Source organism: Eubalaena glacialis, chromosome 9, assembly GCF_028564815.1.
Source record: "Eubalaena glacialis isolate mEubGla1 chromosome 9, mEubGla1.1.hap2.+ XY, whole genome shotgun sequence".
Lineage (NCBI taxonomy): Eukaryota > Metazoa > Chordata > Mammalia > Artiodactyla > Balaenidae > Eubalaena > Eubalaena glacialis.
Window position 1 is genome coordinate 114,978,246 of NC_083724.1, and position 26,142 is coordinate 115,004,387.

The 26,142-nt window shown below is 41.0% G+C and overlaps 1 protein-coding gene across 1 annotated transcript in view; it reads left to right on the plus strand.

Moving 5' to 3' along the window:
• Positions 1 to 26,142, plus strand: part of EXTL3 (exostosin like glycosyltransferase 3) — a 129,294-nt gene that overhangs the window by 72,457 nt on the left and 30,695 nt on the right. The window contains exons 2-3 of the mRNA XM_061200741.1: positions 10,037 to 10,129; positions 11,713 to 14,340. Of these exons, the coding sequence (XP_061056724.1) occupies positions 12,193 to 14,340 (2,148 nt within the window). The 5' untranslated portion in view covers positions 10,037 to 10,129; positions 11,713 to 12,192. The remainder of the gene's footprint in view (positions 1 to 10,036; positions 10,130 to 11,712; positions 14,341 to 26,142) is intronic.

The window sequence follows — 26,142 nt, forward strand, 5'->3', positions numbered from 1 at the left end:
CTTGCTGGTGAGCTCCTTTGTGTCTGCTAGGGACCTCTGTGGAACACCTTTGGACTTAGAAATCTGTTCTTGAGCCCAAGCAATACTTGTTTCTCCTTGTTTTCAAAGCCCTGTAATAAGGGTGGCTCAACTCTGTGGTTCTTTGTGATTGTATCATAATCTTGACTCGTAGCTCAGTAAGTATGTCAATGCACAACCAGTTTTTCTCACCTGATTTTGGTTTTTAATTGCTGACAACTTTTTATTTCCTTTGTTTTACACCCAGGTTAAATTTATCCAGTAAATAAACTGTGGTGGTTGTATTGTGAAAAACACACGACTCGCTCTCCTGTAACTTGTGAATTGCCTACAATCAGTTTTTACAAGTCATTTTTTATCAACAGTTAGCTTCCCTGGAAAGTGCCTTTTGTTATTTTAAACCATAAAAGAGAGAAGTCAGAGTCTTAACAGTACTGCTAGTATTGGGAAATTTATTTTAGTTTGTTTAATTTGTTTAGCTTATTAACATCCTGATTTTTGAACTAGGTACTAGGTAACAGGGTGTTTGTCACGCCTGTGCTTAGCAGGAAATCAGGAAATGATGTTCTCTGGGGTTGTTATAGTATTTAAAAATCTCTGAAATATTGCTTTCAACAACCTTATTGAAATGATTTTCTGTACAGAACTATCTTTATCTAGTTTGAAAGGCTTGTGGCAATGGCAGTAATAGCAGCAATGTACAAACGGTTCTGTAGCACCTGCTCCTGGGTTGTAATAGGATTCCGCCTTCTTGGTGGGCTCATGTAGTACTACCTGCACAGGTGCACAGGTAGGTCATTCACTCTGAGTATATTGTTTTCTTGTTTTGTTTAGCAGATAAACAAATATGAATATAAGATTGACTTTAGGTTTGGAATAGTATTACCATGTGTTTTAATTATAACTATCATGATCTGTGGTTACAGTACAGCTGTAGTAATATGGATAATTTAAAATTAATTTATGCATGATGTGCCTGTGCTCTGTGTTCCCTGAGTTAACATCACAGGCAGTTTATCATAATGGTTAAGACATAGAGAGTGTGGGCCTTAGAGTAACTTTGAGTTGAATCCAAGTTTCACTCAATATGGATGCCCCTGGGCAAGTTACCTAAGCTCTGTGCTTTGGTTTCCTCGTGTATAAAGTGGGAATAATAGTAATACCTACTTCATAGGATTCTTGTGAAGATTAAGTATGTGAAGGAATACAGTAGGTCTAACCTGGCACACAGTAAACATTCAATAGATGTTAGCTGTTATTACAGTTATTTAATATATTAAAGTCAGTTGAAGGTTTCAATTGGGAACATCTGGAAGGTGTCTAGCTTCTCTGCTTCTTGCTGCATTCTCCCTTCATACGTTTCAGATGTAATGCATAACAGCAGCCCAAGTGGAACCAGCTATTTATTCCCTTCTTTCCTCCCTTCTGTTTTCTTTCTCTCTTCCATTGAGTGTTTTACTTTAGTTCAGTTTATTTATTTATTTATTTTTTAATGAGGGAGATTATACAACTTTGTTGAAAGGCATTAAAGAAGACCTAAATAAACAGTGATATGCCAAATCCATGATAGGAAGTTTCAATATCAGAGTGTTTTAGTTTTAAAAGAAGAAAAGTCGAGTCAGTAGGATGGTTATTATATCAATTGACTCTTGAAAGCAAGGTCCTCATTGCTGGTAATGTTCCCACTGTTGACGGAAGAGTTCGCCGTGGTGATAAGGAATGTCAGCAGAGAAGGCGCTCAAAGAGGAGGCGATGTGGTAGAGATGGTAGAGGGCACGGGTGTGTTGAGGCATAGGAGGGAGGAGATGAAGGGGCAAGACAAGCATATGCAGAACTTCGAATGAGAACTCTTAAGCCCCAGCTGACTTCTCAGCTTATCTTCCGGACTTCTGACTTGAATTACTTACCATTTCAGCTTTCTAGGAACATAGCTGGTTTCAAGCCCTCAAGTGAGTGGCTAACATATGAAGAATTCTACTTTCCATTTATCAGCAAAAAAATTTTGATTAGGGGAAGTAAAAAGTAGGGCATCCGCCGTGATCTGAATGATAAATCTCTGTGCACAAGTATTTTGAACTTTTTTTCCCTCTTTATTGGGAGAAGACACTAACATAACCTCCTTATACTCAGAGGAGATGTACCCTTGCTGCCTTTGGAACATTGAGGTGTAGATGTCTGTGTTGCTGACCATTGGAAAAGAGATATCAGAAGGGAGATCAAGGTTAGAGAGGTAAATTTGAGAATCATCCAATCAGGGGGTGCTAATTGAAGCTATTGGCAAGCTCCAGTAAATGAAGATAGAGAAGAGGACAAGGGACAAACCCCTGAGGAACAACTGTATTTAAGGAGTGGCAAAAGGAACCAGAGGATGAGCTGTTGCGGTGGAGAACCAGGAGAATGGATGAGTAAATTATATAAAATACAGATTAACTTAATATGAGACATTGGGGCAGGAATGAGGATGACAGAACTATTTGATAGAAATAAAGGTGTGAATAAATGGAGACAATGAATGTTCATGCTTCTGGATAAGATTAACTATATAAAATAACACTTCCCTACTTAAGTGCAATATAATTTAATTCTTTTTATATATTACTGAATTCTGTTCACTAATATTTGTTCAGTGTTTTTTGTCTATATTCATGAGAGAGATTTATTTGTAGTTTTCTTTTTTGGTGCTCTCTTTGGTTTGGGTATCAGGGTTGGTAAAATGGACCGGGAATCTCCCCCCTTTCCCCCCGGAAGAGACCGTTTAGAATAGGTATTTATACTTTAAACATGTAGTAGAATTCTCCAGTGAAAGCCTTTGGGGCTGGACATTTCTTTTTGGGGAGTTTTAAAATTACAAAGTCAATTTATTTGATAGTTATAGGACTAATTATCTATTTCATATTGGGTGAGTTGTGGTGTTTGTGTTTTTTGAGGCATTGGTTCATTTCATCTGAGTTGTCCAATTTATGTGTGTTGAGTTGTTTATAGTCTTCCTTTGTTATCCTTTTTTTTTAAAAAAATTAATTAATTAATTAATTAATTTTTGGCTGTGTTGGGTCTTCGTTTCTGTGCGAGGGCTTTCTCTAGTTGCGGCAAGCGGGGGCCACTCTTCATCGTGGTGCGCGGGCCTCTCACTATCGCGGCCTCTCTTGTTGCGGAGCACAGGCTCCAGACGCGCAGGCTCAGTAGTCGTGGCTCACGGGCCCAGTTGCTCCGTGGCATGTGGGATCTTCCCAGACCAGGGCTCGAACCTGTGTCCCCTGCATTGGCAGGCGGATTCTCAACCACTGCACCACCAGGGAAGCCTTGTTATCCTTTTGATGCCTGCAGGGACTGTAGTGATATCCCCTGTTTCATTCCCCATGTTAGTAATTTGTATCTCTTTCTTTGTCAGTCTTGAGCAGGTTTGTCAAAATTCTTGACAAACTTCTTGGTTTTACTGATTTTTCTCTTTTGTTTTTATGTTTTTTATCTCATTGATTTCTGCTCTTTATTCTTTCTTTCCTTCTGCTTACTTTGGGTTTATTTTGTTCTTTTTCTAGGTTCTTGAAGTAGGAGCTTAGGTTATTGATTTGAGACGTTCCCTCTTTTCTAATGTAAGCATTTCATGCATAAATGTTCCTCTCAGCACAGCTTTAGCTGTGTCCCATAGATTTTTTATTTAATCTATCGTATTTTATTTAATCCTCACAATAACCCTGGAGGTAAGTAGGGATTTTCAATATGACTTTAAGGAGGAAATTGTGTAACATTCTTAAATTCTCAAAGTTGAGTCCTGAGCCAGAGAGTCTAATTGCAAGTCCAGATGGCCTTCAAGCCTCCTCCTAGCTGTGAAATTCTCTCTCTTTATTTTATAGTGTTTCATTTTCCTTGAACCAAGACTATATAGGCTCTAAATCTCAAACTTGATTGAAAATGAAAATGTAAAACTAAGATTTTCATCTAGTATTGTTATTTATTGAGCAGTGTGACCTGGAACCCAGAACTACGTGATATTTTGCAGAGGGATTTCAAAAGAGGTCAGAAAAATAGTTTCATTCTACAAGGAGTTTTTAAGTCCAGCTGGAGAGAAACAAATTGCTTAAATGAAACTAATGAACAGTTGATCAAATTCTGAATCCTCTAATACTGAATACAGTGGGAATTTAGAGAGTTTAGAAATCGAGTGTAGTTAGAGAAAACTATATGGAAGAGGTGGGACTCTAAAATGGCCCCAGAGAGTAAGTGGGATAGGTGGAAAAGAGGAAGAACGCTGTTCCAAGTATCCAGTGAGTCTGTTGGGCAAGTGAGATGGAGAAGGTTGGAGAAAGAGCACAACTTGAGCCAGCTCGTTCTTTGTGTAGGGTTGAGCTTGAAAGATTCACTAAACGTACGTGGAATAGTTGAAGTAGGGCGTGTAGGTAGAGCCATCCTTGATTATAGAGGATCGTGGAAGTTCAGCAAAAGAGTGATTATGGGCAGCAGACTAATGTAAAAAAAAGAAAAAAAAAAAGAAAAAACATTTAGAGATAGAAAAATTGGCAAAACACGTGAACTGATAGTGCATGAAAAGAGAAGTACAGATACTCAATGAGCAAAAATTGTTCGACCTCCAATAATAAAGGGTAAATTAAAACAATAGAATGACATTTTATCCAACTGTCTTTTTTTAAAAAAAGGCATTCGGTTGGATTAATTAGGTTAATTAATGCTTAACTGCAGCAACAGACTCTGAAATCTTAGTGGCCTAACATAACAAAAGTTTATTTCTCACTCTTCACGATTCAGGTGGCGCTCTTCCGTGGCTCCTCTCCAGTGGTGACTCAGGGGTCTGGGTTGCTTTTATCTTGCCACTTTATAATTTTAGAGTTTTTTGCTTTCAGTCTCTCAAGTGGTGGGGGGAAGAAGAATCCATAGCTATTCTTAACTGCCTTGTACTGGAAAGGATACCTTACTTCTACTCACATTCCCTTTGGCAAGAACTAGTCTTAACGGCTGCAGCCAAACTGTAAGGCAGAGTGGGAAATGTAGAAGAGCAAATACATTCTCGTGGAGTAATAACCATTTCTGTCACACCATTATTGGCGAACGGATGCCCTCTGTATTGTTGGTGGGAGGATAAATGGTCATCTTTCTCGTAGACAGTAATTTTTAAAATGGTAAGATATTCTTGCTCTGACCTATGTTAAAATTTTCTTTCTAAGGAAATAGCTGTGGATGTATGCAAAGATAGCTACAAAAATAGTTGTTATAGCTTTGATTATAATGAAAAATTGGAAACAAACGTCTAACAAAAGGGGACTGGTTAAATAAATTATGGTCTTGCTGTATTCAGTTATTGATGATCATGTAGTATAGCATCTAATGATGTGGGGCATTACATTGTTCTTGTTATAAGTGGAAAAAATCAGATTACAAAAAACATATCGCATTTTTGTAAGCATGTTTATTCATGCATAGACAAAAGACTGGAGGCGATCTCTGGTTTTGGCAGAATAGCAGACTAGATCAATATAAACCCCCCCTGCTACAAAATGCATATTTCACTCTCAAGAAAGATAAATCCTTATTAAAATAAAAAGGTGGGGTGGGGGCAGGGGAGGTTGGGGATTGAAAAAGCATCTGATGAGCAGTCTGAGGCTATAGCCCCTTAGGGTGTTTGCCAGTTTTAGTAACTTGCATTTTAGTTTCCACAGAGATAAGAGAAAGAGCCTTGCGCCTGTGAGTGTTAAACTGAGACATCAGATAAGAGTATGGATCTTAAAAGTGTTGGACATTCACTAAAGGAGTGGATAGACTAGAAAAAAAATCTACCTGTGAGCACACACAGAGAGATGTCTCTCTTAGCAAGATCCAGAGCTGGTTGGGGAAGGGAATATTCACTGAGAACTCATGACCATGGATTTCCCTTCATACGAGTTTTGTGTTCAAATTTACAGTACTTGTGGGATCTGGGAGAGTCTCCAGACTGAGAATTGACATAAAAAGTGGTCTAAGGCTGATAATATGACAGAGGTATCTGGAAGACACAAACTGTTCTGGAGGGACGTATCTTCAACCCAGACCACATAGATTTCCCAGAAATAAAGCACAACTAAAAATGAACTCAATACAGAATTATAAAGCATGGGAGGAAACAATCTACTATTCCTCTATGAGCAAGAATCAGCAGACAGAACAAACTAAACACATGAAAAGAAGGAATAGAAAACGTGATAAAGAATAGGTGCTATTGTAAAAATAAGACAAATTTTTAAAAAGGGTCAATAGAATTTCTAGAAATGTAAAATAGTAATTGAAATTAAAACTCAGTGGGTAGGATAAACAACCACTTTGACACAGAAGAGAGAATTAATGAATTAGATCAGGAGTTGGCACACTATGGCTTGTGGGGTAAATCTTGGTTGTGGCTTATTTTTTACAGCCTGCATGGAAAGAATGGTTTTTACATTTTTGAAGGGTTGTTTAAAAAAAGAGACAAATGAAAATATTTTACATAGACTGTATATGGCTCCCAAAACCTAATATATTTACTCTCTGGCTGTTTACTGAAAACATTTCCTGACCCCTCAACTGGATAGACCTGAGGAAATTTCCAGATGGTAGCACAAAGGGCAAAAGAGAAAATGTAGAAGAAAGGTTTAAAGACATGGAGTATGAAATGAGGAGGTCTGACATATGTCTAGTCATCTAATAGGAGTTCAAAAAGGAGAGAATGAGCGACAGGCACTATACAAATAGATAATGACTAAACAAACAAAAAAGCAAACAGATAATGACTGAGACTTTTCTGGATTGATGAAAGACACACATTTTAAGAACCAGAAAGTTTGATGAGTGCTGAGCGTTCCCCACCCCCCAGATTCCACATGTAGACACATGCAGAATTCCAAAGGCGAAAAGATCTTAAATGTAGCCAGAATGAAAAGCCAGGTTATCCACAAGGCACAACAATTAGACCGACATCTCACATCTCAACAGCAATAATAGAATCCAGAGGATTCTTCAGTGTTGGTGGAAAAGAATTATTAACCTAGAATGGTATATCCAGCTAGATCATTATTCAGGATTTAGGGTGAAATAAAGTGTTTTCACAAGAAAACAGAGTTTACCACCAACAGACTCTCACTGGAGGAACTACTTCAGGAAAAAGGAAGCAACCAGAGGGAAGGAATGAAATGCAAAAAGGAATGAAATGCAAAAAGGAATGGAATTCTGAATAAGGAAATTGGTAAATATGTGGGTGAATCTAAACAAGCATGAATTGCAGTAATGATAATAAGGGCTAACATTGAGAGTGTAAAAACAAGATGGAGCTAAAATATCAGTCAATATTGATGTAAAAGTCAAGAGAGAGGTCATCATAGGTAAAGATCTTTTATTAAGAAGAGGGATAAAATATTAGAGATAATGTTAAATTTTCAACTTAAGTCATAAATTGAATATATAACTGCCAGACTGGTAGAGGGTTAAAAAAAAAAAAAAAAGAAAGACTGACAGAAAAGTATGCCATCTCTTGGGAAAATTGTGTTTACTCCAGTGTTTATAGTTCTTCTAAACAGTGTCCAGCACACAATAAAAAATCGTAAGATTACAAAGAAACAGGTAAATATGACCTACAATCAAGAGAAAAATAGAATAAAATCCACAGGCGCCCCAGATGTTGGAATTAGATAAGAAATTTAATTCTCATAAATATGCTAAAGAAAATGGAGGAAAAGATGGAAAAAATTAATAGATGAAGAATTTCAATAGAGAAATGGAATCTCTAAAAAAGAACTTAATGGACATTCTTGAACTGAAAAATATAATACCTGAAATTAAGAATTTATTGGATGGAATTAACCTTAAACTAGAAATAGCAGAAGAATGGTTTGGTGAACTCAAAGACAGGTCAGTTGAAATTATTCAAGCTAAAGCATTATTAGAGGAAATAAAAAAGATTGATTTAGAGTAATGCACAGGATAAACTGATGGGGAATGTGAGATTAGGCATAATGGTTTGTTATGGTCCAGTACTAGGTTGAAGGCAGTTGGATAAAAGGAAGGGATAAATGCAAACATTATTGTAAATTATTATTATTATAAATATATTTTTACCATAATTATTATTATTATAAAAAAGAATGGATGCAGTTTGGCAGATCTAAAAATAACTCCAGGACTTGTAGCTAATAAATAGACTACTATATGTGAGATACTGTACAGGGTATTTTTTACTCATTGCTGTATCTCTAATTTTTATAACAATCCTGAACATGAGTGTTCTCTTTTACTTAAGAAAAAAATGCAGCTCAGAGTGGTTAAGTGACCATCTAATAGCTTACAAAGCTGGGGTTTGATCCAGGTCTGGCTAGCTCTGAGGTCTATACTCCTTGCTGTATATCACATTGTTTCTAGTTTGTAAGGCTAGAAGAGTGTAATATCATGGGCAGAACTGAAAGTTATTGGAAAGAGGGAATATTTGGAATCATGTAATGGCCATAGTGTATCCTAGGGGAGGTATCCTTTAGGGAGCTGGAAATACTGGTCTACTAGTATTTTGGGGGTACTTTGGGGGTTGACGCCATTTCAACGAATGGATTCAGTACCAGATTATGTCAAAAGCCTTGGGGAGCGCTTTCTATATGAGGTAGGAGGACGACTGGGTGCCAGCAAAGCAGAAAGGGACAATACATAAATGAAAAGATATTATGAAGGAAATCAGTAGATCAGTGCCAGAAAGTGTCAGAGGGTAAGAAAGGCTATCTTAAACAGGAATATCAAGAAATTAAGATCTGAAGGATGAGAAGGAGTCAACCAGAGAAGAGCCTAGGGAAGAGCATTCGAGACTAAAAGATCAGCAAGTATAAAGCTTCTGAAGCAGTTAAGAGCTTGGCTGGTTGAAGAATTGAAAGGAGGCCAGTGTAGCTAAAGCTGAATGAGCAAGTATGGCAGTGATGTCATATGAGATTAGCTTGGTGGTCGGGGAGCTAGTTACGAAGGGCCTGGCGGTGTAGCGGGAAAGCACTGAAAATTTTTAAGGATAGGAGATCCCTGGTCTAACTCATGTTTTAAGAAGATGATTCTGATTGCTGTGCGTAGAATGCATTGTAGGGGGCAGGCTGACAAGTTGGGCATTCAGTGCTGTGGCAGATGACAGAATTAATGAGATTGCTTCTTATCAATGTTTCAGATGACATTTATTTCTAGATCCTAATACCTTCGTTGTCATTTCCCAGAGAATAACAGAAGAGATTCTAAGGGTTTTCTTTTTCTTTTTCTTTTGTGCTTGCAGTAATTTAATTAGCTGTTTAGGAAAGAAAGTTCATGCTTTTGGGCACTGATGTCACTTTTGCCTAATTTCAGTAAAAGAGATGGAACTTGATGGGGATAAATTTTTTTGAGTCATTGTTGAATTACTGGTTTCCATTAGAACGTTGGTTTCTATTCGCAGTTCTGTTCACTGTAGGTTGGTAGCACTAGCAATATTAGATTAAGTATCGTCAGTCTCCAAATAACTTTTAAAAAACATTTTGTTTAGACTCTGTATAATTTATTTTTGAGTTTTTAATATGAGAAATGTTAAACATATATAAAAGCAGACATGCATGTATTCCCATAATTCAGTGTCAACAGTAATTTGCTCATGGCTAATCTTGTTTCACTGATATCCCAGAATACTCCTCACCACCCTCATCCTGTTTATTTTTAAGCAAATTCCAGATAAATCCTCTATAAATATCTCAGTATATACTTCTAAAAGGTAAGGATTTTTCTACATTTTAGCATTTTGGTTTATCCCCTCTTAGAGCTCATAAATAAGTAACCATATAGCTGGATGGTTTGCCTTTGAGAATGCCGACTTACGCTTTTTGTCCCAGTGTATTTATTAATAGGACCCCTTTTCACTTAAAACAGTGCCTCCGTTTGAGCAATAAATTCTATGCTTACCTTATATACATAAGAGAAACCTTTTCATAGTAGGCAATAAATAAATTCTTTAATAGCACCTTCAGTATTGAGTATTTTTCTAATAGCATGTCACTTCTCTATTTTCTATCAGGAGAGCAAGCCCCGGAGTTCACTATTTCCAGAAACTGTATACTGAAGTGTAATGCTACATGAGTCAGAGAAAGGAAGGACCCTGAGCCATATGGTAAGAAAGGAATGAATCAGCTGAGTCGCCTGGATTATGCCTTCTTTTTTTCCTCCACTCCATTCTATCTTTGTTACGATTTGATCGTAAGTGCAGAGAACATTTTTTTGAAACCAAAAAGAGAGATTTTAACATTTGAATTAAAAGGATAATGCTTTAGAAACTTTGACCTACAGTCTTTGGGATATTTGGTCAGCTGTTAATTATCAAGTTTAGATCATCCAAATTTACGCTTTTCCATGATTGATTATTTTTTGGTTTTTGTTGTTCTTATCTCATGGTCTCCTTATTCAAACCTTTTAGTAACATTGTCATCACTTTTTATTTTTATTTAAAGGGAGAGAAGACTCTATCAAACATTTAATAGTTATATATCCTTAACAAAGGTAGAAGCTAGGGAGAGTGACTGAGCATCCAAAAAGTACTACTTACTTCACACTGCCTTGTGGTAGTATCCTTGCTATTTGTTTATATCTTTTTAGGCTAAAGGAAGTTCCATGAGGTCGAGGATTATTTTACATCCTAGATTCGCCCACAGTTATACTTAGCATGTCTTAGACATGAAACGAGTATGGTAAATACTTTTTGGAGGGAATGAATGAAGGAAATTGGGGGTATTCTTTGGCACAGAACATTACGAATTCACTTCTAGATGTATTGAATTTGAGGTGAAAGCAAGTGAAAAGCTTTTGTAACCTGTGATAGTAAAGTTTGGTAAGAGAATAGGACTGGGAATGCTGTTTCAAGATTTTTTAACCTGAAGTACCTTCACATCCTCTGTCCTTTATTTTCATAGCAACACAATATATGTTGTTATCTCCGTACACTTATCTCCATTTTGGGAGATTAGAAACCTGGGGCGTAAGGTCTGACAGCAAATCTCTTCCAAGGATAAGAAATAATGCCCCTCATTTCGAAGTATAGTGTTCTTTCTGAAAGACCAAGTTACTATTTATATTTTAAGAAGGAGCACATGATGTGTGCTAACAGTAGATAAATGAGAAGCAAACTGGAAAATACATTTTATCTCTGGATTACTGCACCCACTGCTGGGTAAAGATCAAGAGAGTTCTCGTCAGCTTTTTTCAAATCTGAATATAACAAATGGAGCTTCTCGGAGAGGTGTTTTTTTGTTTGTTTGTTTTCCAGTAGTTCAAAAGGCAACTTTCATGTCAGGAATGAACATAGATAGGAGGGTGTTTCTCTTTGTCTAATGATGATGCCTAAGTCTAGAATAACAAATTGTTGTGAACATTTTTGCCCTCTGTTGAATGTAGCTGGTAATCATTTTATAGGGCTTTAATGCTGCTCTATAGCCAATTAAATAGGAAGAAGGTGTGTGTGTCTAAACACTGAAACTGTTTTTGGACACTTACCTTATCCATCTCTTACTAACCACAAGTAAAATATCCATACCAAACAAAACCTATCTTGGACTTAAAATGTTCTGTGAGACACACACCAATGATCCAACCATTGTTTCATCTTATAAGATTTAAGCATTTTCCAGAAAGTTACAGGGGGAGAGCAGGCTTGTTGAACATAATGTCTTCAAGACTGACATGCTTCTCTTTCTTTTGCAGGCCTGATTGTTGGCAATGACACTGTTAAGAGGCTGGCATTTATTTCTGTTCTAACCAGCTACTTTATAACTGTGAATAGTAACTATGCATATGTGTTGGTCAGCAAAACCAAGGAACGAGAGCTATGGCAGTTGACAAAGTCAATCTGATTCCTGGGTATCTTTCCTGGGTTCCACCATCAGGGACCTCTTCCCTTCCATCTCATCAACAATGTGGTACCTTTTACTGTTTGATAAAGATTAAGGACATGTTCTTTGGTCAACAACCAGAACTTAAAATCTGCTGGAGTAGGGTCAGAGACCATTTCAGTCACAGCTGAGGAAAATGAAATTTCCGTTTTATTTGGTGCCTTGTCCAGGGAGCACACTAACTCTTTCGGAAACACGTGAGTGAGAAGAGGTTGAGTCTTGTCTGGTAGCAGCTCATGGTTATGGCGAGTGACCCAACGTGATCAGCAGGGCAGGAGCCACAGAGGAACTCATGACGGGCTATACCATGTTGCGGAATGGGGGCGTGGGGAATGGAGGTCAGACCTGCATGCTGCGGTGGTCCAACCGCATTCGGCTCACGTGGCTCAGCTTCACGCTCTTCGTCATTCTAGTGTTCTTCCCCCTCATCGCCCACTATTATCTCACCACCCTGGACGAAGCGGATGAGGCAGGCAAGCGGATCTTTGGCCCACGGGCTGGTAACGAGCTCTGCGAGGTGAAGCACGTGCTGGATCTCTGCCGCATTCGGGAGTCTGTAAGTGAAGAGCTCTTGCAGCTGGAAGCCAAGCGGCAAGAGCTGAACAGTGAAATCGCCAAGCTGAACCTGAAGATCGAGGCCTGTAAGAAGAGCATTGAGAATGCCAAGCAGGACCTGCTTCAGCTCAAGAATGTCATCAGCCAGACCGAGCACTCTTACAAAGAACTGATGGCCCAAAATCAGCCCAAACTCTCTCTGCCCATCCGACTCCTCCCAGAGAAGGATGATATCGGCCTCCCTCCCCCAAAGGTCCTACGGAGCTGCCGGCTGCACAACTGTTTTGATTATTCTCGTTGCCCTCTCACCTCTGGTTTCCCAGTCTACGTCTATGACAGTGACCAGTTTGCCTTTGGCAGCTACCTGGATCCCTTGGTCAAGCAGGCTTTTCAGGCCACAGCACGAGCCAACGTTTATGTTACAGAAAATGCAGACATTGCCTGCCTTTATGTGATCCTAGTGGGGGAAATGCAGGAGCTGGGAGTGCTGTGGCCTGCTGACCTGGAGAAGCAGCTGTACTCCCTACCACACTGGCGGACAGACGGACACAACCATGTCATCATCAGTCTGTCTCGGAAGTCAGACACCCAGAATTTGCTGTACAATGTCAGTACAGGCCGGGCCATGGTGGCCCAGTCCACTTTCTATGCTGCCCAGTACCGGCCTGGCTTTGACTTGGTGGTGTCGCCGCTAGTCCACGCCATGTCAGAGCCCAACTTCATGGAAATCCCACCACAGGTGCCAGTGAAGCGGAAATATCTCTTCACCTTCCAGGGTGAGAAGATTGAGTCGCTGAGATCCAGCCTTCAGGAGGCCCGCTCCTTTGAGGAGGAGATGGAGGGTGACCCTCCAGCCGACTACGATGATCGTATCATTGCCACCCTCAAGGCAGTACAGGACAGCAAACTAGATCAGGTCCTGGTAGAATTTACCTGCAAAAACCACCCTAAACCCAGTCTGCCTACTGAGTGGGCGCTGTGTGGGGAGCGGGAAGACCGCTTAGAATTACTGAAGCTCTCCACCTTCGCCCTCATTATCGCTCCCGGGGACCCTCGCTTGGTTATTTCCTCTGGGTGTGCCACACGGCTCTTTGAAGCCCTGGAGGTTGGTGCTGTCCCGGTTGTGCTGGGGGAGCACGTGCAGCTTCCTTACCAGGACGTGCTGCAGTGGAGCGAGGCCGCCCTGGTGGTGCCCAAGCCGCGAGTGACTGAGGTCCACTTCCTACTACGGAGCCTCTCCGACAGCGACCTCCTGGCCATGAGGCGGCAAGGCCGCTTCCTCTGGGAGACTTACTTCTCCACCGCGGACAGTATTTTCAGTACCGTGCTGGCTGTGATTAGGACTCGCATCCAGATCCCAGCCGCTCCCATCCGGGAAGAGGCGGCGGCCGAGATCCCCCATCGCTCAGGCAAGGCAGCCGGGACCGACCCCAACATGGCCGACAACGGGGACTTGGACCTGGGGCCCGTGGAGACGGAGCCGCCCTACGCCTCCCCCAAGTACCTCCGCAACTTCACCTTGACCGTCACGGACTTCTATCGCAGCTGGAACTCTGCGCCAGGACCTTTCCATCTTTTCCCCCACACACCGTTTGACCCTGTGCTGCCCTCAGAGGCCAAATTCTTGGGCTCTGGGACTGGCTTTCGGCCTATTGGTGGCGGGGCCGGGGGCTCCGGCAAGGAGTTCCAGGCCTCGCTGGGCGGCAACGTCCCACGGGAGCAGTTCACAGTGGTGATGCTGACCTACGAGCGGGAGGAGGTGCTCATGAACTCGCTCGAGAGGCTGAATGGCCTCCCTTACCTGAACAAGGTCGTGGTGGTGTGGAATTCCCCCAAGCTGCCCTCAGAGGACCTTCTGTGGCCTGACATTGGCGTCCCCATCATGGTAATAGAAACATGAGCCTTTTGTTTTACTGCATGAGAGAGGAATTCATTCTTAATCTCTTTTCCATAAACATGCTTTTTTTAAAAAAAACCTATACAGTTTCTTTCCCCATGAAATTTTCTTCTTGCTCCTATTTCACTCCTTTCAGGCCTTGCCAGTTCCATCTCTGCTACTTACGTCAGAAATCTCCTAAGACGCTCCAGTACTGAAACTGGCCCCGTGAAGGTTTACAGAACCCTCTCATTGACCTCATGGACTTATTCTATGTCATCACAAAGATGTTGATAATGAGAATGATGATGAAAAGCTAACATTTAAGAAGCACTCATAGTCTAGGCACTGTAATTCAGCATTTATGGAACTTATATAATGAACTAGTATGGTTTCTTCATTTTAAATCTGTGGAAACTGAGGCTTAGAGAGGTTAATTACTTTGCCCAAGGTCATGATTAGCAATCATGGAGGAGCTGAGTTTTAGTGTGTCTGATTCCAGAAGCTGCGGTTTTAATCACCTCCCAAAGGATTTAGGAAGGAGATCTGTTTCATTTCACAGGATCGGATACAAGTCCTCTGGGAGACTGGAGTCGGGGTTTGACATTTTTGGCGTTGGAGACCCTGAACCTTTTCTGTAGTCTCTTGCAGGTTCTTTCTCATTCTTTACTCCATCTGTTATGGTTAGGATGCTGTATTTTACAGGAAAAATAATAGCCAAATATGCAGGATAGAGCTTTAGTTCTGAGTACTTTGTTTATCCACCTTCTGATGTAAACTTGTCAATCTAGAGGGAGATTACCCATTTCTCTTAAATGTGAGGCCTTAGAGCAAATCTTAAGCCACCTGGCAACTACTTACGCTGCAGCTTAGGTACTTTCCAGAAAAAGGTAGCAAAGAAGGGCAAAGGTCTGATAGGCCATCATTGCTAGAAGCTTGCTTAAGAAAATTAGTGTAGTATTTAGGAAGAATTTGCCTAGAAGAGGAATGTTTAGGCTACACCAGTTTTTAAAAAATTTATTTCATTAAGGAGGTAATTCATGTGAAATATTTTCTAAGCAGCAGCATGGTATAATGGAAAAGTATGCGTTTTGGAGTGATATAGACCTGGGATTAAGTAGTCATTTTGTCATCTTTGGTAAGTTAATTAACTCCTTTGACTTCAGGATTAAAGAGGAATCTGAGATAATACAAGTAAGCAATCTAGAAAGTTGCCCCAAAATTATTTGATTCCTACTTATTCCTTCCTGTCAAAGGAGGTGGAGGGCAGCATGGACGTCTGCTTCTGTTAAGGACTCACTTCACTGATGAAGCCTTCTTGTATCTGCTGTATAATTTCCCTTGTGTCATAACTGTTACCACTCCTTCTTCTCTTGTACAAATCTTTGTTTTAAATTTTCTTTCTTAGGAATCCTGCTACTCTCTTACTACTGCTGCTAATCTTTTCTTGGATTTTATTTAATTGAATTTATAATCTGAGGCTATGCAAAGACTGTAGGGTTCTACAAACTTTTGATCCCAGAATTTATCGTGTATATTAAGAAAATGTTGAACGGGGAGATTTTTTTTATTGACGTCTTCCCAAATACATTTCACTTATTTTCTTAGTTACAACTTTTTGAATGTCATCGAAATTTTTAAAAAAAATTGTTCTGTGAAAGGTAGATGCTGCTCAAATAGAATAATAAAGCAGCCTTTGTTTTCCGTTTTCCTGAGTTTTCTTTGAATTTGATAGGGATGTAGAGAAGCCGATGCCACCACAGTTAACAACGACTGAAATTCGTCCGAGAACTTACCAGAACTAATCCTTCCTTTTAACTCTGGTGGGAAATAAGTAGTCCTCTTTGATTACTGCGTAGCTCATTGCAACAATACAATGCCTAGTCAGAAAATGCCAGAGACTTTCCAAATGGGGGGCAGTTTTGAACAGCTTGTTCGTATTAGTGATACACATTTTTTTCAAGTTCTTCTGAAAAAGAAAAAACACTTTCAAGCTGGACAGTTTCACTCCATTCTCTAAATATTTGGACTGTTTTCTATTTAAGAGAGGCAGTTTTTCTGGGCAGCAGTTGAATTGCCAACCTCTTGGGCATAGAGTCTACACTACCCAGGTATCAGGGCTGCAGGGGACCGGCAGCTCTCCCCTGTGGGAGAATGGCACTGTTACGAAGCATCTCAGAGTGGATTGTCCACCGAGGGTGCAGACGTGACCTATCCATTATGTTACAGTTAACAGGTCTTTGTAAAGTTAGCAGCAGAGTGGTTCCCGGGCAATCTGTCCGATTCCAGTCCTTCAGGGAAAATGATTTGAAATGAGCATTGTGGCTAAAAGAATCAACCCAGGAACCTACATCCATTTCAGAAAATCCTGGGCAGTTTGTGCTTCTCTTCTGCTCGGGGTGCCAGCAGCACAATGGGCATGAATGCTAGCTGTGTAAGGAAAGAGGGGTTGTTTTAGGGGGTACCTGCTGGGGTTAATATGTTAAAATCCCTCATTCTTTTCTATTACTTACATAACAACGGGGAAACTACATCGGGTCTGGCTTAGAGTAAATGTGATCTTCACGGCCACCCTCCTGCCCCAAATGCTTTATGTAAAGAGAATTGCAGTTCAAATGGGGTAGGGCCTGGGCGTGGTGACAGCACTGCCCCCAGGGAGATGGGGTACGTGCCACCAGCTGCAGGGGTCTCTCACCTGAATGGTGTGGGACGGCTGCACAGAGGCTGGGACAGTGGGTGACTGCTCTCTCGCCGTCTCTTGCCTGTTTTCTGAACAGTTGAATCAGGTTCCTTAGCTCCTGGAGTGGAAGATGTGAATGTTTAATGGAAGTCTGATGGAGGGTAGCGTTGTGCCGGGGGTTTTGAAGGCCTGTCGTGTTGTGCCGGGGGTTTTGAAGGCCTGTCTTTTGAAAAACTCCCTACTAGGTGGGGAGGCCACCACTTTCATGCATCTTAAAGATTTTCCACGTTTCCAGGCCTCCATTCTTTGAAATGATATGTCAGTGATTTCTCAAATTTTTGTTTCCCTGTATGTAATGTGTTATTTTTCTCTGGCTGCTTTCAAGACTTTTTCTTTAAATTTGGTTTTCAGCAGTTAGACTGGGATATGCCGCTGCATGGTTTTCTTTGACTTGTGTTTTGATTGGGGTTCACTAAGCCAGTTGAGTCTAGTAATTTATGTTTTTTTAAATCATATTTTGGGGAATTTTTATTCAGTATTCAGATATTTTTCTGTCCCATTCTTGCCCTCCTTTCCTTGGGGACTCCGTTCTATGTATATTAGACATTTTGATGTTGTCCCACAGTTTTCAGTGGCTCTGTTCATTTTTAAAAAATCTTTTTTATCTTTGATAATTTCTGTTGATCTGTCATCAAGTTTATTGACTTGTGTCTACACCGCTGTTAAGCTCATTGAGTCAGTTTTAAATTTCAGATACTGTATTTTCCAGTTCCAGAATTTCCATGTTTTTAAGAATAACAGTTTGTTTCTCTGCTGAGATTTCCTGTTTTGTTTTTGTTTTTTCCCCATTCTGAGTATGCTTTCCTTCACTGAGTACAGTTACGATAGTTACTTTAACATCTTAATCTGCTAATTCCAACATATGGGTCATTTGAGTATTTGTTTTTGTTTTTGTTTTTTAAATGTTTAATTTACCAAATTGTTTTATTTTTTTTTTAATTAATTAATTAATTTATTTGTGGCTGTGTTGGGTCTTCGTTTCTGTGCGAGGGCTTTCTCTAGTTGCAGCAAGCGGGGGCCACTCTTCATTGCGGTGCGCGGGCCTTTCACTGTCGCGGCCTCTCTTGTTGCGGGGCACAGGCTCCAGACGCGCAGGCTCAGTAGTTGTGGTTCACGGGCCTAGTTGCTTCGCGGCATGTGGGATCTTCCCAGACCAGGGCTCAAACCCGTGTCCCCTGCATTGGCAGGCAGATTCTCAACCACTGTGCCACCAGGGAAGCCCTGAATATTTGTTGTAATTGAGTTTCTTTTTTCCTGAGGACTGGGTCATGTTTTTCTGGTTCTTTGTACATCACATCAAACAGTTTTGTATTAAACATTGTGAATGTTCTGAAGGCTGTGGATTTTGTTTTATTTCTCTGAAAAGTGTTGAGATTTTAGTTTTAGCAGGCAGTTAATTTGGTTGGACTCAGACTGCACGTTCTCTCTCGAGTGGCAACGCAAATGCTAGTTCAGCCCTTTTGTCTTTAGCGGGTCTGCTTGCAAACAGCGCCAAGCATGCATGGTTCAGGGGTGGCCCGGAGACGGGGCCGTTTATACACAGTACATGGAGCTCCCCCTATCTGGCTCTCTCCATGCTGGAATCTCCCTGCTTCCAGGGGCTGTGGTTGCCCCAAACTCTTTTCCTCATTCTTCAGACCAGAAAGACTTGGGTGTTGTATGCGAGTTTAAGCTGTCTTGCGTGGTACCGACTTTGGCGTACTCTCAGGGCAAAAGCAGCGGTGATTCTCCCCGTGTCAGTAAATCCTTCCTAAATTTCAGCTCCCCTTCACAGTTTGTTGCCCTCTGCTCACTATCTAGTGCTTTCAGGTAATGCTTTTTTGGTATTTTTGTCCAGAGTTTACGTTACCGTCTGCAGGAGGCTGGGTCTGGGTGGGGCTTTTTCAGCCATCCTGGAAGCAGGAGCCTCCAAGTGGTCTCTTTTTTGATACATGGCCCCGCCCAGAATTTTGGTTCAAGTTATTACTTTATTCTGACTAGTTAACACATCTTCTTCACTTTGCTTTTATAGTCTAGAAAATTGTACTAAATAGGGTGGCCTTGTTGGAGCGTTGACTGGAAATGAGAACGTGAAAATCTGTCCTTTTGGAGTTTTAAAACGTGGGCTGTTACGAAGGGGACGTCGTCGTTCACAGTGTAGTCTTGCCCACTCAAAGCATTGCCCATCTCTACACTACGTACTCACTTGTTTCTCAGTCTTGTGACAGCCAGGCCCTTGATTCTTAATTTCTAGTTCTCTTCACTGTAAAGGGTACATACAGCTCATTTACACAGGGAGCCTGGGAGGGCCTTTTTGAAGAGGTGATGTTTGAGCAGAAGCCTGAAGGATGTGAGAGAATGGACCACGTAAATTCTGGAGGAATATACAGAGAACGGCAAGTGCAAGAGGCTTGTTGGGTTCAGGACATGGCAGGAGGACCCAGTGTATTGGGGGTGGAGTGATCGAGTGGAGAGTTGGAGCAGGTCAGAGGAGGCAGAGGCCAGCACATGTAGACCATGGTAAGGATTCCAGGTTTTATTCTCAGCGCGTTAGGGTGCCAGCAGAGGGTTTTGAGCAGGGAGACATATGGTATGTGTGGGACCGTGGGGAAAAGAGCAGGAACAGTTCAAAGGCTATTGAAGTAGCCCAGGTGAGGGGTGCCGGCGGCTTGGACGGGGCAGTCGTGGTGGAGGTGGTGATTCAGAGATAAGCTATCATGCCGCCCTGGGAGAGACTCCGAGGTCTCTGGAGGTGAGGCCAGAATGCTCCATGTTTCCAAAATGAAAACTGTAGAGATACGAGGTGATTTTTTTAGCCCTTTTCCCTCTTTCCCAGCCCTTGGTACTAGAATTGAACAGGGAGATTTCTGTTTTGGGAACTTAATGTCATGCCAGCATAGTTATTTTAGTACTATTGCCCCAGTAGTCTACTAAGGAAGACTGGAAGAGAAACTGGCTGTGTCGTCAGCTCAGTCATTAAGATTCAGGCTTGGGCCTCTGCCAGCCGGGCAGTTAAAGGCTTTATTTCTGGCTGGACCTCAGGCAAGAGTAGAGATAATTCTGAAGCCTTATTCTTTAGAAAGTTGATACATTTTATTTTTTTCGTCTGTGCCCACTCTACTTTTAAAAATATTACTTGAATGTATCAGATACTAATTTTCTAAATTTGTGATCTCTAGGCAAAGCTAACAGGAAAAACCTTGTCCAGTTTCTCTAGGTCCAAGATTGTACAAAGTCTGGTGAATTCACCAGGTATTGGTATGTCTGGGTTTTTTTTGTTTTGTTTTGTTTTTAAATTTATTAATTTATTTATTTTTGGCTGCGTTGGGTCTTCGTTGCTGTGCACAGGCTTTCTCTAGTGGCGGAGAGCAGGGGCTACTCTTCGTCGGTGCGCAGGCTTTTCATTGCGGTGGCTTCTCTTGTTGCGGAGCACGGGCTCTAGGCTCATGGGCTTCAGTGGTTGTGGCTCGCGGGCTCTAGAGCGCAGGCTCAGTAGTTGTGGCGCCCGGGCTTAGTTGCTCTGCGGCATGTGGGATCTTCCCAGACCAGGGCTCGAACCCGTGTCCCCTGCATTGGCAGGCAGATTCTTAACCTCTGCGCCACCAGGGAAGCCCTGGTTTTGTTTGTTTGTTTGTTTGTTTACAATATTTTACTTAATAATCAGGTGGCTACAGTTATAGCTCTCTTTTTCTGTTTGAGAATGGGCTATGGCTGTGAAGAATTATATAAAACAAAGTTACCAGAAATCAGAAATTAATAGCAAATATTATAGATGTGTGATATAAAGGAATTGCTGAAAAGTCATGTTGCATAAATGATTTACTAACTGCAGTAAATCAGTTCTTTAGATAATGTCCCCCCTCTTAGTTTATATGTGCTCTTTTTTACGAATTCAAAGTAAGGAATCTGAGACAGAATTTTATTGCTTTAGGTCACTTGACTAATTAATACCTAAATTAGAACTTAGGTATTAATTCCTAGTTCAGTGCATATTTTTCTTTTTTCACCAAATCTAAGTTTCTTGGAAAGGCACAGCATGTGTGTGTGTGTGTGTGTGTGTATATATGTATATATGTATATATATATACACACACACACTCATACATACATAGATACATAGTGTATATATTTTACAAATTAAAGTAAGAAGAGGTTTTACTAATCTCATGTAATTGCTAACATTTTTTGAGCATTTTCAATGTGCTAGGTAGGCACTGTGTCATGCTGTTTACATGCATTCTCTCATTTGGTGGTGAACCTGTAACCTATGCTATTTTACCTACAGTTTCACAGGGATCTTTGGCAACTTTTTCTCTTATAAGTTGAGACAGTCTTATCTCATAACCTAAAACATATACTGTTTTTTTTTTTATAGTGCATTAGACTCAAATTTGAAGTTATAAATGGAAAACCAGTTTGCTATGTTGCCTTCTTATTCCTTTTCCTTCCTTCTTTGCATTTCCCAGCTTTTTGTCCTTACCACTCTGTTTATTGAATGAATGAGCTCCTTGAAAAATCAAGAAGTTTTGGTGCTGCTTCTTTTTCAGTTGTCTTCTCTGTTGATAACTCTCCACCCAGTCACCTCAAGCTCTGTTTCACATGGGTCCTCACAAGTAGGTACACAAGACCATGTGCTTCCTCTTGGACCTCATTTTCTTGCTTCCTGAGCTCTATGATGGGTTACTTTTTCAAGTTAGAGGAAAGGGGAGGATGGAGGACAAAAGTTAGTTGTTGTTTACCTTTATTGCCTGCAGGATGGCTTGACATAAAGTTCATTCTCAGAAATGGATTCATTACAGAAGTGTATCATGCATGTGTTGTTGGAGACTGTTGGGTTTGGCTGGGCAAAATTTGATCTTAAGGAGAAAAAGGTCAACATTATACGTGTATTTAAGTTGATGAATTTAGTAGGTGGCATTATGTGTTTGTATGGTGCTTTATAGTATCCACATACATTTTCAAATTTTACTACTTCTCAGTTAACGTTCTACTTTTTAGTGTTCTCTGCTCTTGATCTACTCTATGACTTAGGTTGCTTCACTTAATCTCTTCATGTCCTTTTTTCTTTCCTACCAACTTCAGAGACCTGCCTATGGCTCATCATGAGCTGCTTTCAAAAAGATTCCATATTTAGGTAGTTCTTCCATTTGAATCCGGATTCATTATTCTGCTTCACTTGAGCAACTATCACTTACTAAATTGTTGAAATGTTCCATTGTTCCTTGTAAATAGCAATAACTACTTACATTTTCATCCCTTAGATATTGAGATATTTGCTATTAATTGGGACTCAGACTTATCATGGTAGCTAATTAAATACTTATGATGTGAATTGATACTTGGCTAATTAATGTGGATTTGCTGATTCTGCCTGGATTTAGAAACCAAATGCCTGGTTAACACACTAGGAGAAAGGACCCTATTCAAGTAGCAGTTCTTTTATTATTCACAAACTCCAGAATTCCTCAAGAACCAGGCTGAGTGTTAATTAAAGATACTGATTGATTTTTGATCGTGCATACGCTTTATACATTTGCATATGGTAGGGTTCTAGGCCGTGCTTGTTGCACTGTTCCGTTGATGATGAGAAGAAGGGCGCCTTCATGAATGATGGTGAACAGAGAACTAGGGAGACATCATCAGGGAGTGTTGTGTGTGGAACAGGAAAAATGAGTGTTAATGAGCACCGCTTCTGGCCTGTTGTAGGTTGATGGATTTTTTTGCTATAGAAAACTAGATTAGATACTGAGAGGTTTCAGTATATCCAGTGTTTGTAGTTTTGATATATAAACTTCTCAAGTCTTAATTCTGTATTCTGAAAATAGGATGGACAGGGCCAAATTAGGTCCTATTTCCTGTTTATTCGTTTATTCATTCATTTATAAAACACTTGTTGAACATCTACTGCATGCCAGGCACTGTGCTCTATACATTCTAGTCAGTGTCATACCAGTATTTAAATCAATAACTTGAAGGTCAGTCTTCATGTTCACAAGTTACTAAGCTATAATCATAAGGCATGAAAAAAATAGCCACTGTTGAGGGAGGGGGGAGTGTTGTTTTAATTTGGAAAAAACCAAAATAACATCAACAAAAATGAGAATATTTCCTAAATGTGACGTATTACTTCTGGTTGACTCATTTCTTTCACGTTTGATCTGCCCTTTCTCAGATCTGCCTTTTCTCAGATCCTTTCTCAGATCCTTAGAGGCCAGTGCTGATCTGCATGTCTGCATTACAAATATTGGAATCTTTTCGTTGTTCTGATTTTGGTGCCAGAATGGATAACGGTTGGTTTGCTCGGCTTTTGTCTAGCCATTAAGCACTATAGCTCTGAAGCAAAATTGGTAGAAGAAAGCTTTTACTCCCCTTACCCTTTAATTTTAGTTTGTATTTGCAAACTTTGTAAGGCGGAAATCTCTTTTGGTTTATGGGGAAAAGGTGATTGTGCTTAAATTACGAGTTACATTTATTCAGAGTTTGCTTTACTGTCTCCTGGTGGTTGACTGTAAATCGGGGTGTCTCAACAGTGGCACAGTGACATTCGGGCTGGATAATTCTCTGTTTCAGGGGGCCGTCCTGTGCAGTGTAGGATCTAGCAGCATCCCTGGCCTCTGCCCACTGGATGCAAGAAACTCCCCCCCCCAACCCCAAGTTGTGACAACCAACGATGTCCACAGATATTGTCAAATGTCTCTTGGGGGGCAAAATCACTCCTAGCTGAGAACCACCACTCCGCATCCTTAAAGCAGACCTACTGACCACAGTTGTTTGTGAGCTAACCACAAGTAAGCTGCTGCCGTACTTGACGTTGTGTTTCTCTGAATCCTTAAAAGTTTTTCTTTTATTCTGATGGCTGTTGCTTCAGTTCCCTAATCCTGGGGATCTTACTGTCATCCCAGAGGAGTTGTGCCGGGATGAGCAGAGATGATGGTACATGTGATGTATTCCTGGAATCCAGAAGACTTGTTCTTAATGGACCTGCCCCTTAATGGACTTTAATAGACTTTTCAGAAAAACTGCATGTGAAATCTAGGCCAACACACATTTGATATGAGGCCTTCATCTCTAAGTCTTCCAAAGGACAAGCAGGTCCTCTTGATTGGATTTACTCTGTAATTAGACAAAAAGTTTGGCTATGTTCTAGGTATCAAATCATGATCATTTTTGTTTTTAATTGTTGTTTCTTGTTTTTATTTATTTATTTATAAATTTATTTATTTATTTATTTTTGGCTGTGTTGGGTCTTCGTTGCTGAGCTCAGGCTTTCTCTAGTTGTGGTGAGCGGGGGCTACTCTTGGTTGCGGTGCACGGGCTTCTCATTGCGGTGGCTTCTCGTTGCGGAGCACGGGCCCTAGGCACGCGGGCTTCAGGAGTTGTGGCACACAGGCTCAGTACTTGTGGCTCACGGGCTCTAGAGCGCAGGCTCAGTAGTTGTGGTGCAAGGGCTTAGGTGCTCCGCGGCATGTGGGATCTTCCCCGACCAGGGCTCGAAACCCGTGTCCCCTTCATTGGCAGGCGGATTCTTAACCACTGCGTCACCAGGGAAGCCCTTGTATCTTGTTTTTAGATTAAGAGGTTTTTTGTAGGGTTGTCAAGTTTGGCTGATAAACAACTTCCATTTTTGCACGCAACATGGTGCTGTGATGATTTAGCAGAGAGGTTGCTTACTTACGTTCATACACATGGTAAGTGGTAGAATTGAAATCTGAACGCACGTTTTTCTGGTTGACTTCAAAGCCATGCTTTTTCCTCTGTACCAGCGCCTCTCAAAATTTAATGTGCATAGGACTCGGGGATCTTGTTAAAATGCAGGTCGGTCCTGACTTGGTAGGTTTAGGGAGGGCTGCATTTCTGCATTTCTGGCAGAGTCCCAGATGATGCCCGCGTTGCTGGTCTTTGGATTATACTTTGAGTACTGGAGCTCTGTACTACGTTCATGGATTGTTAATTGTGCTGTAGGTAATCCTCCTGGTGGTTAACTCACAAAATTGGTAATCTACAATTGAATATTCAAGAATTGGATGTTTCACTGATTTTTTTTCTCGTTTTAAGCTGTGTGTATTCCCTGGTAGAGCTGAGGGACAGCTGTACTCACCTGAACTGGCGGCGTTGCAGGTCTGTGTTAAGTGAATGCTGGGCACATTAGGACAGTAACATGAATGACCCGAGGGTAGCTTACGGGGCACGCGTTCGAGTGAGCAGCTGCCGTAGTCTGCTGATTCTGGAGTGGACGTTAGTTTACATTTCCACATCTCTGAAATTGGGTGTTTCCTGCGATAGACAGCATTTTACCATCACCGAGGTTGGCATTTGTCTTCGGCTACTTCTGGCCACCCTCCTACTCCCTGAGGTAGAGCCGGGCAGATACCACGGTGAGCACGTGGCCTTCTCCCCCTTCTTGCTCCTCTCTTTTTCCTGACCCAGGGTTCAGTGCCTTTGTTCTGTCGCTGCTGAACCCGAGCTTGGGAGGTCTGGGCTACAAGCTCAGGGATTTTTATATTGGTCAAAAGTGCTGCAGGGCAAGATGGATTTCTCTGCCTATTGCTTGGCTCTCTGTAGTAGCAAATCCATTACAGATTTTTCCTTGTCTTGGTAGGAACTCCTCCAGGACTGAGGCAAAGTTTTAAAAAGCTCTTTATTAAACATTCTAAATGATAAACTATTTCACATCTTTCTTGTTTGGCAGCATTTTTATTTCTTGGTGGTACACAAATTAATAATACATTTTCCATGGGGCTTTCGTTGGACGAGATTTATAAACTTAATCGAAGTTTAGCAGAAAAACACTGATTTGGAGTTGGGGGTATTAGTTAGAGTCTAGCTCTGCCACTTGCCAGTCGTCCACGTGTAAAGTGAAAGTTGACTGATCTCCAAGGCCCTTCTGGCTCTGAACTAATTGGATTCTAAGTGTGCTAAAATGAATTAATTGAAATATGATGACTCTGCCTTAAGAACACAGAAGAAGTGATTACTTTTGACAAGGTTGGGGAGTGACAGGAGGCATCTGAACTGGGTCTCCAGGGGGAGAATAATTGTGGTAGAGGAATAGGAGAAAGAGTATTTTAAGCTGAAGGGACAATACTCGTGAG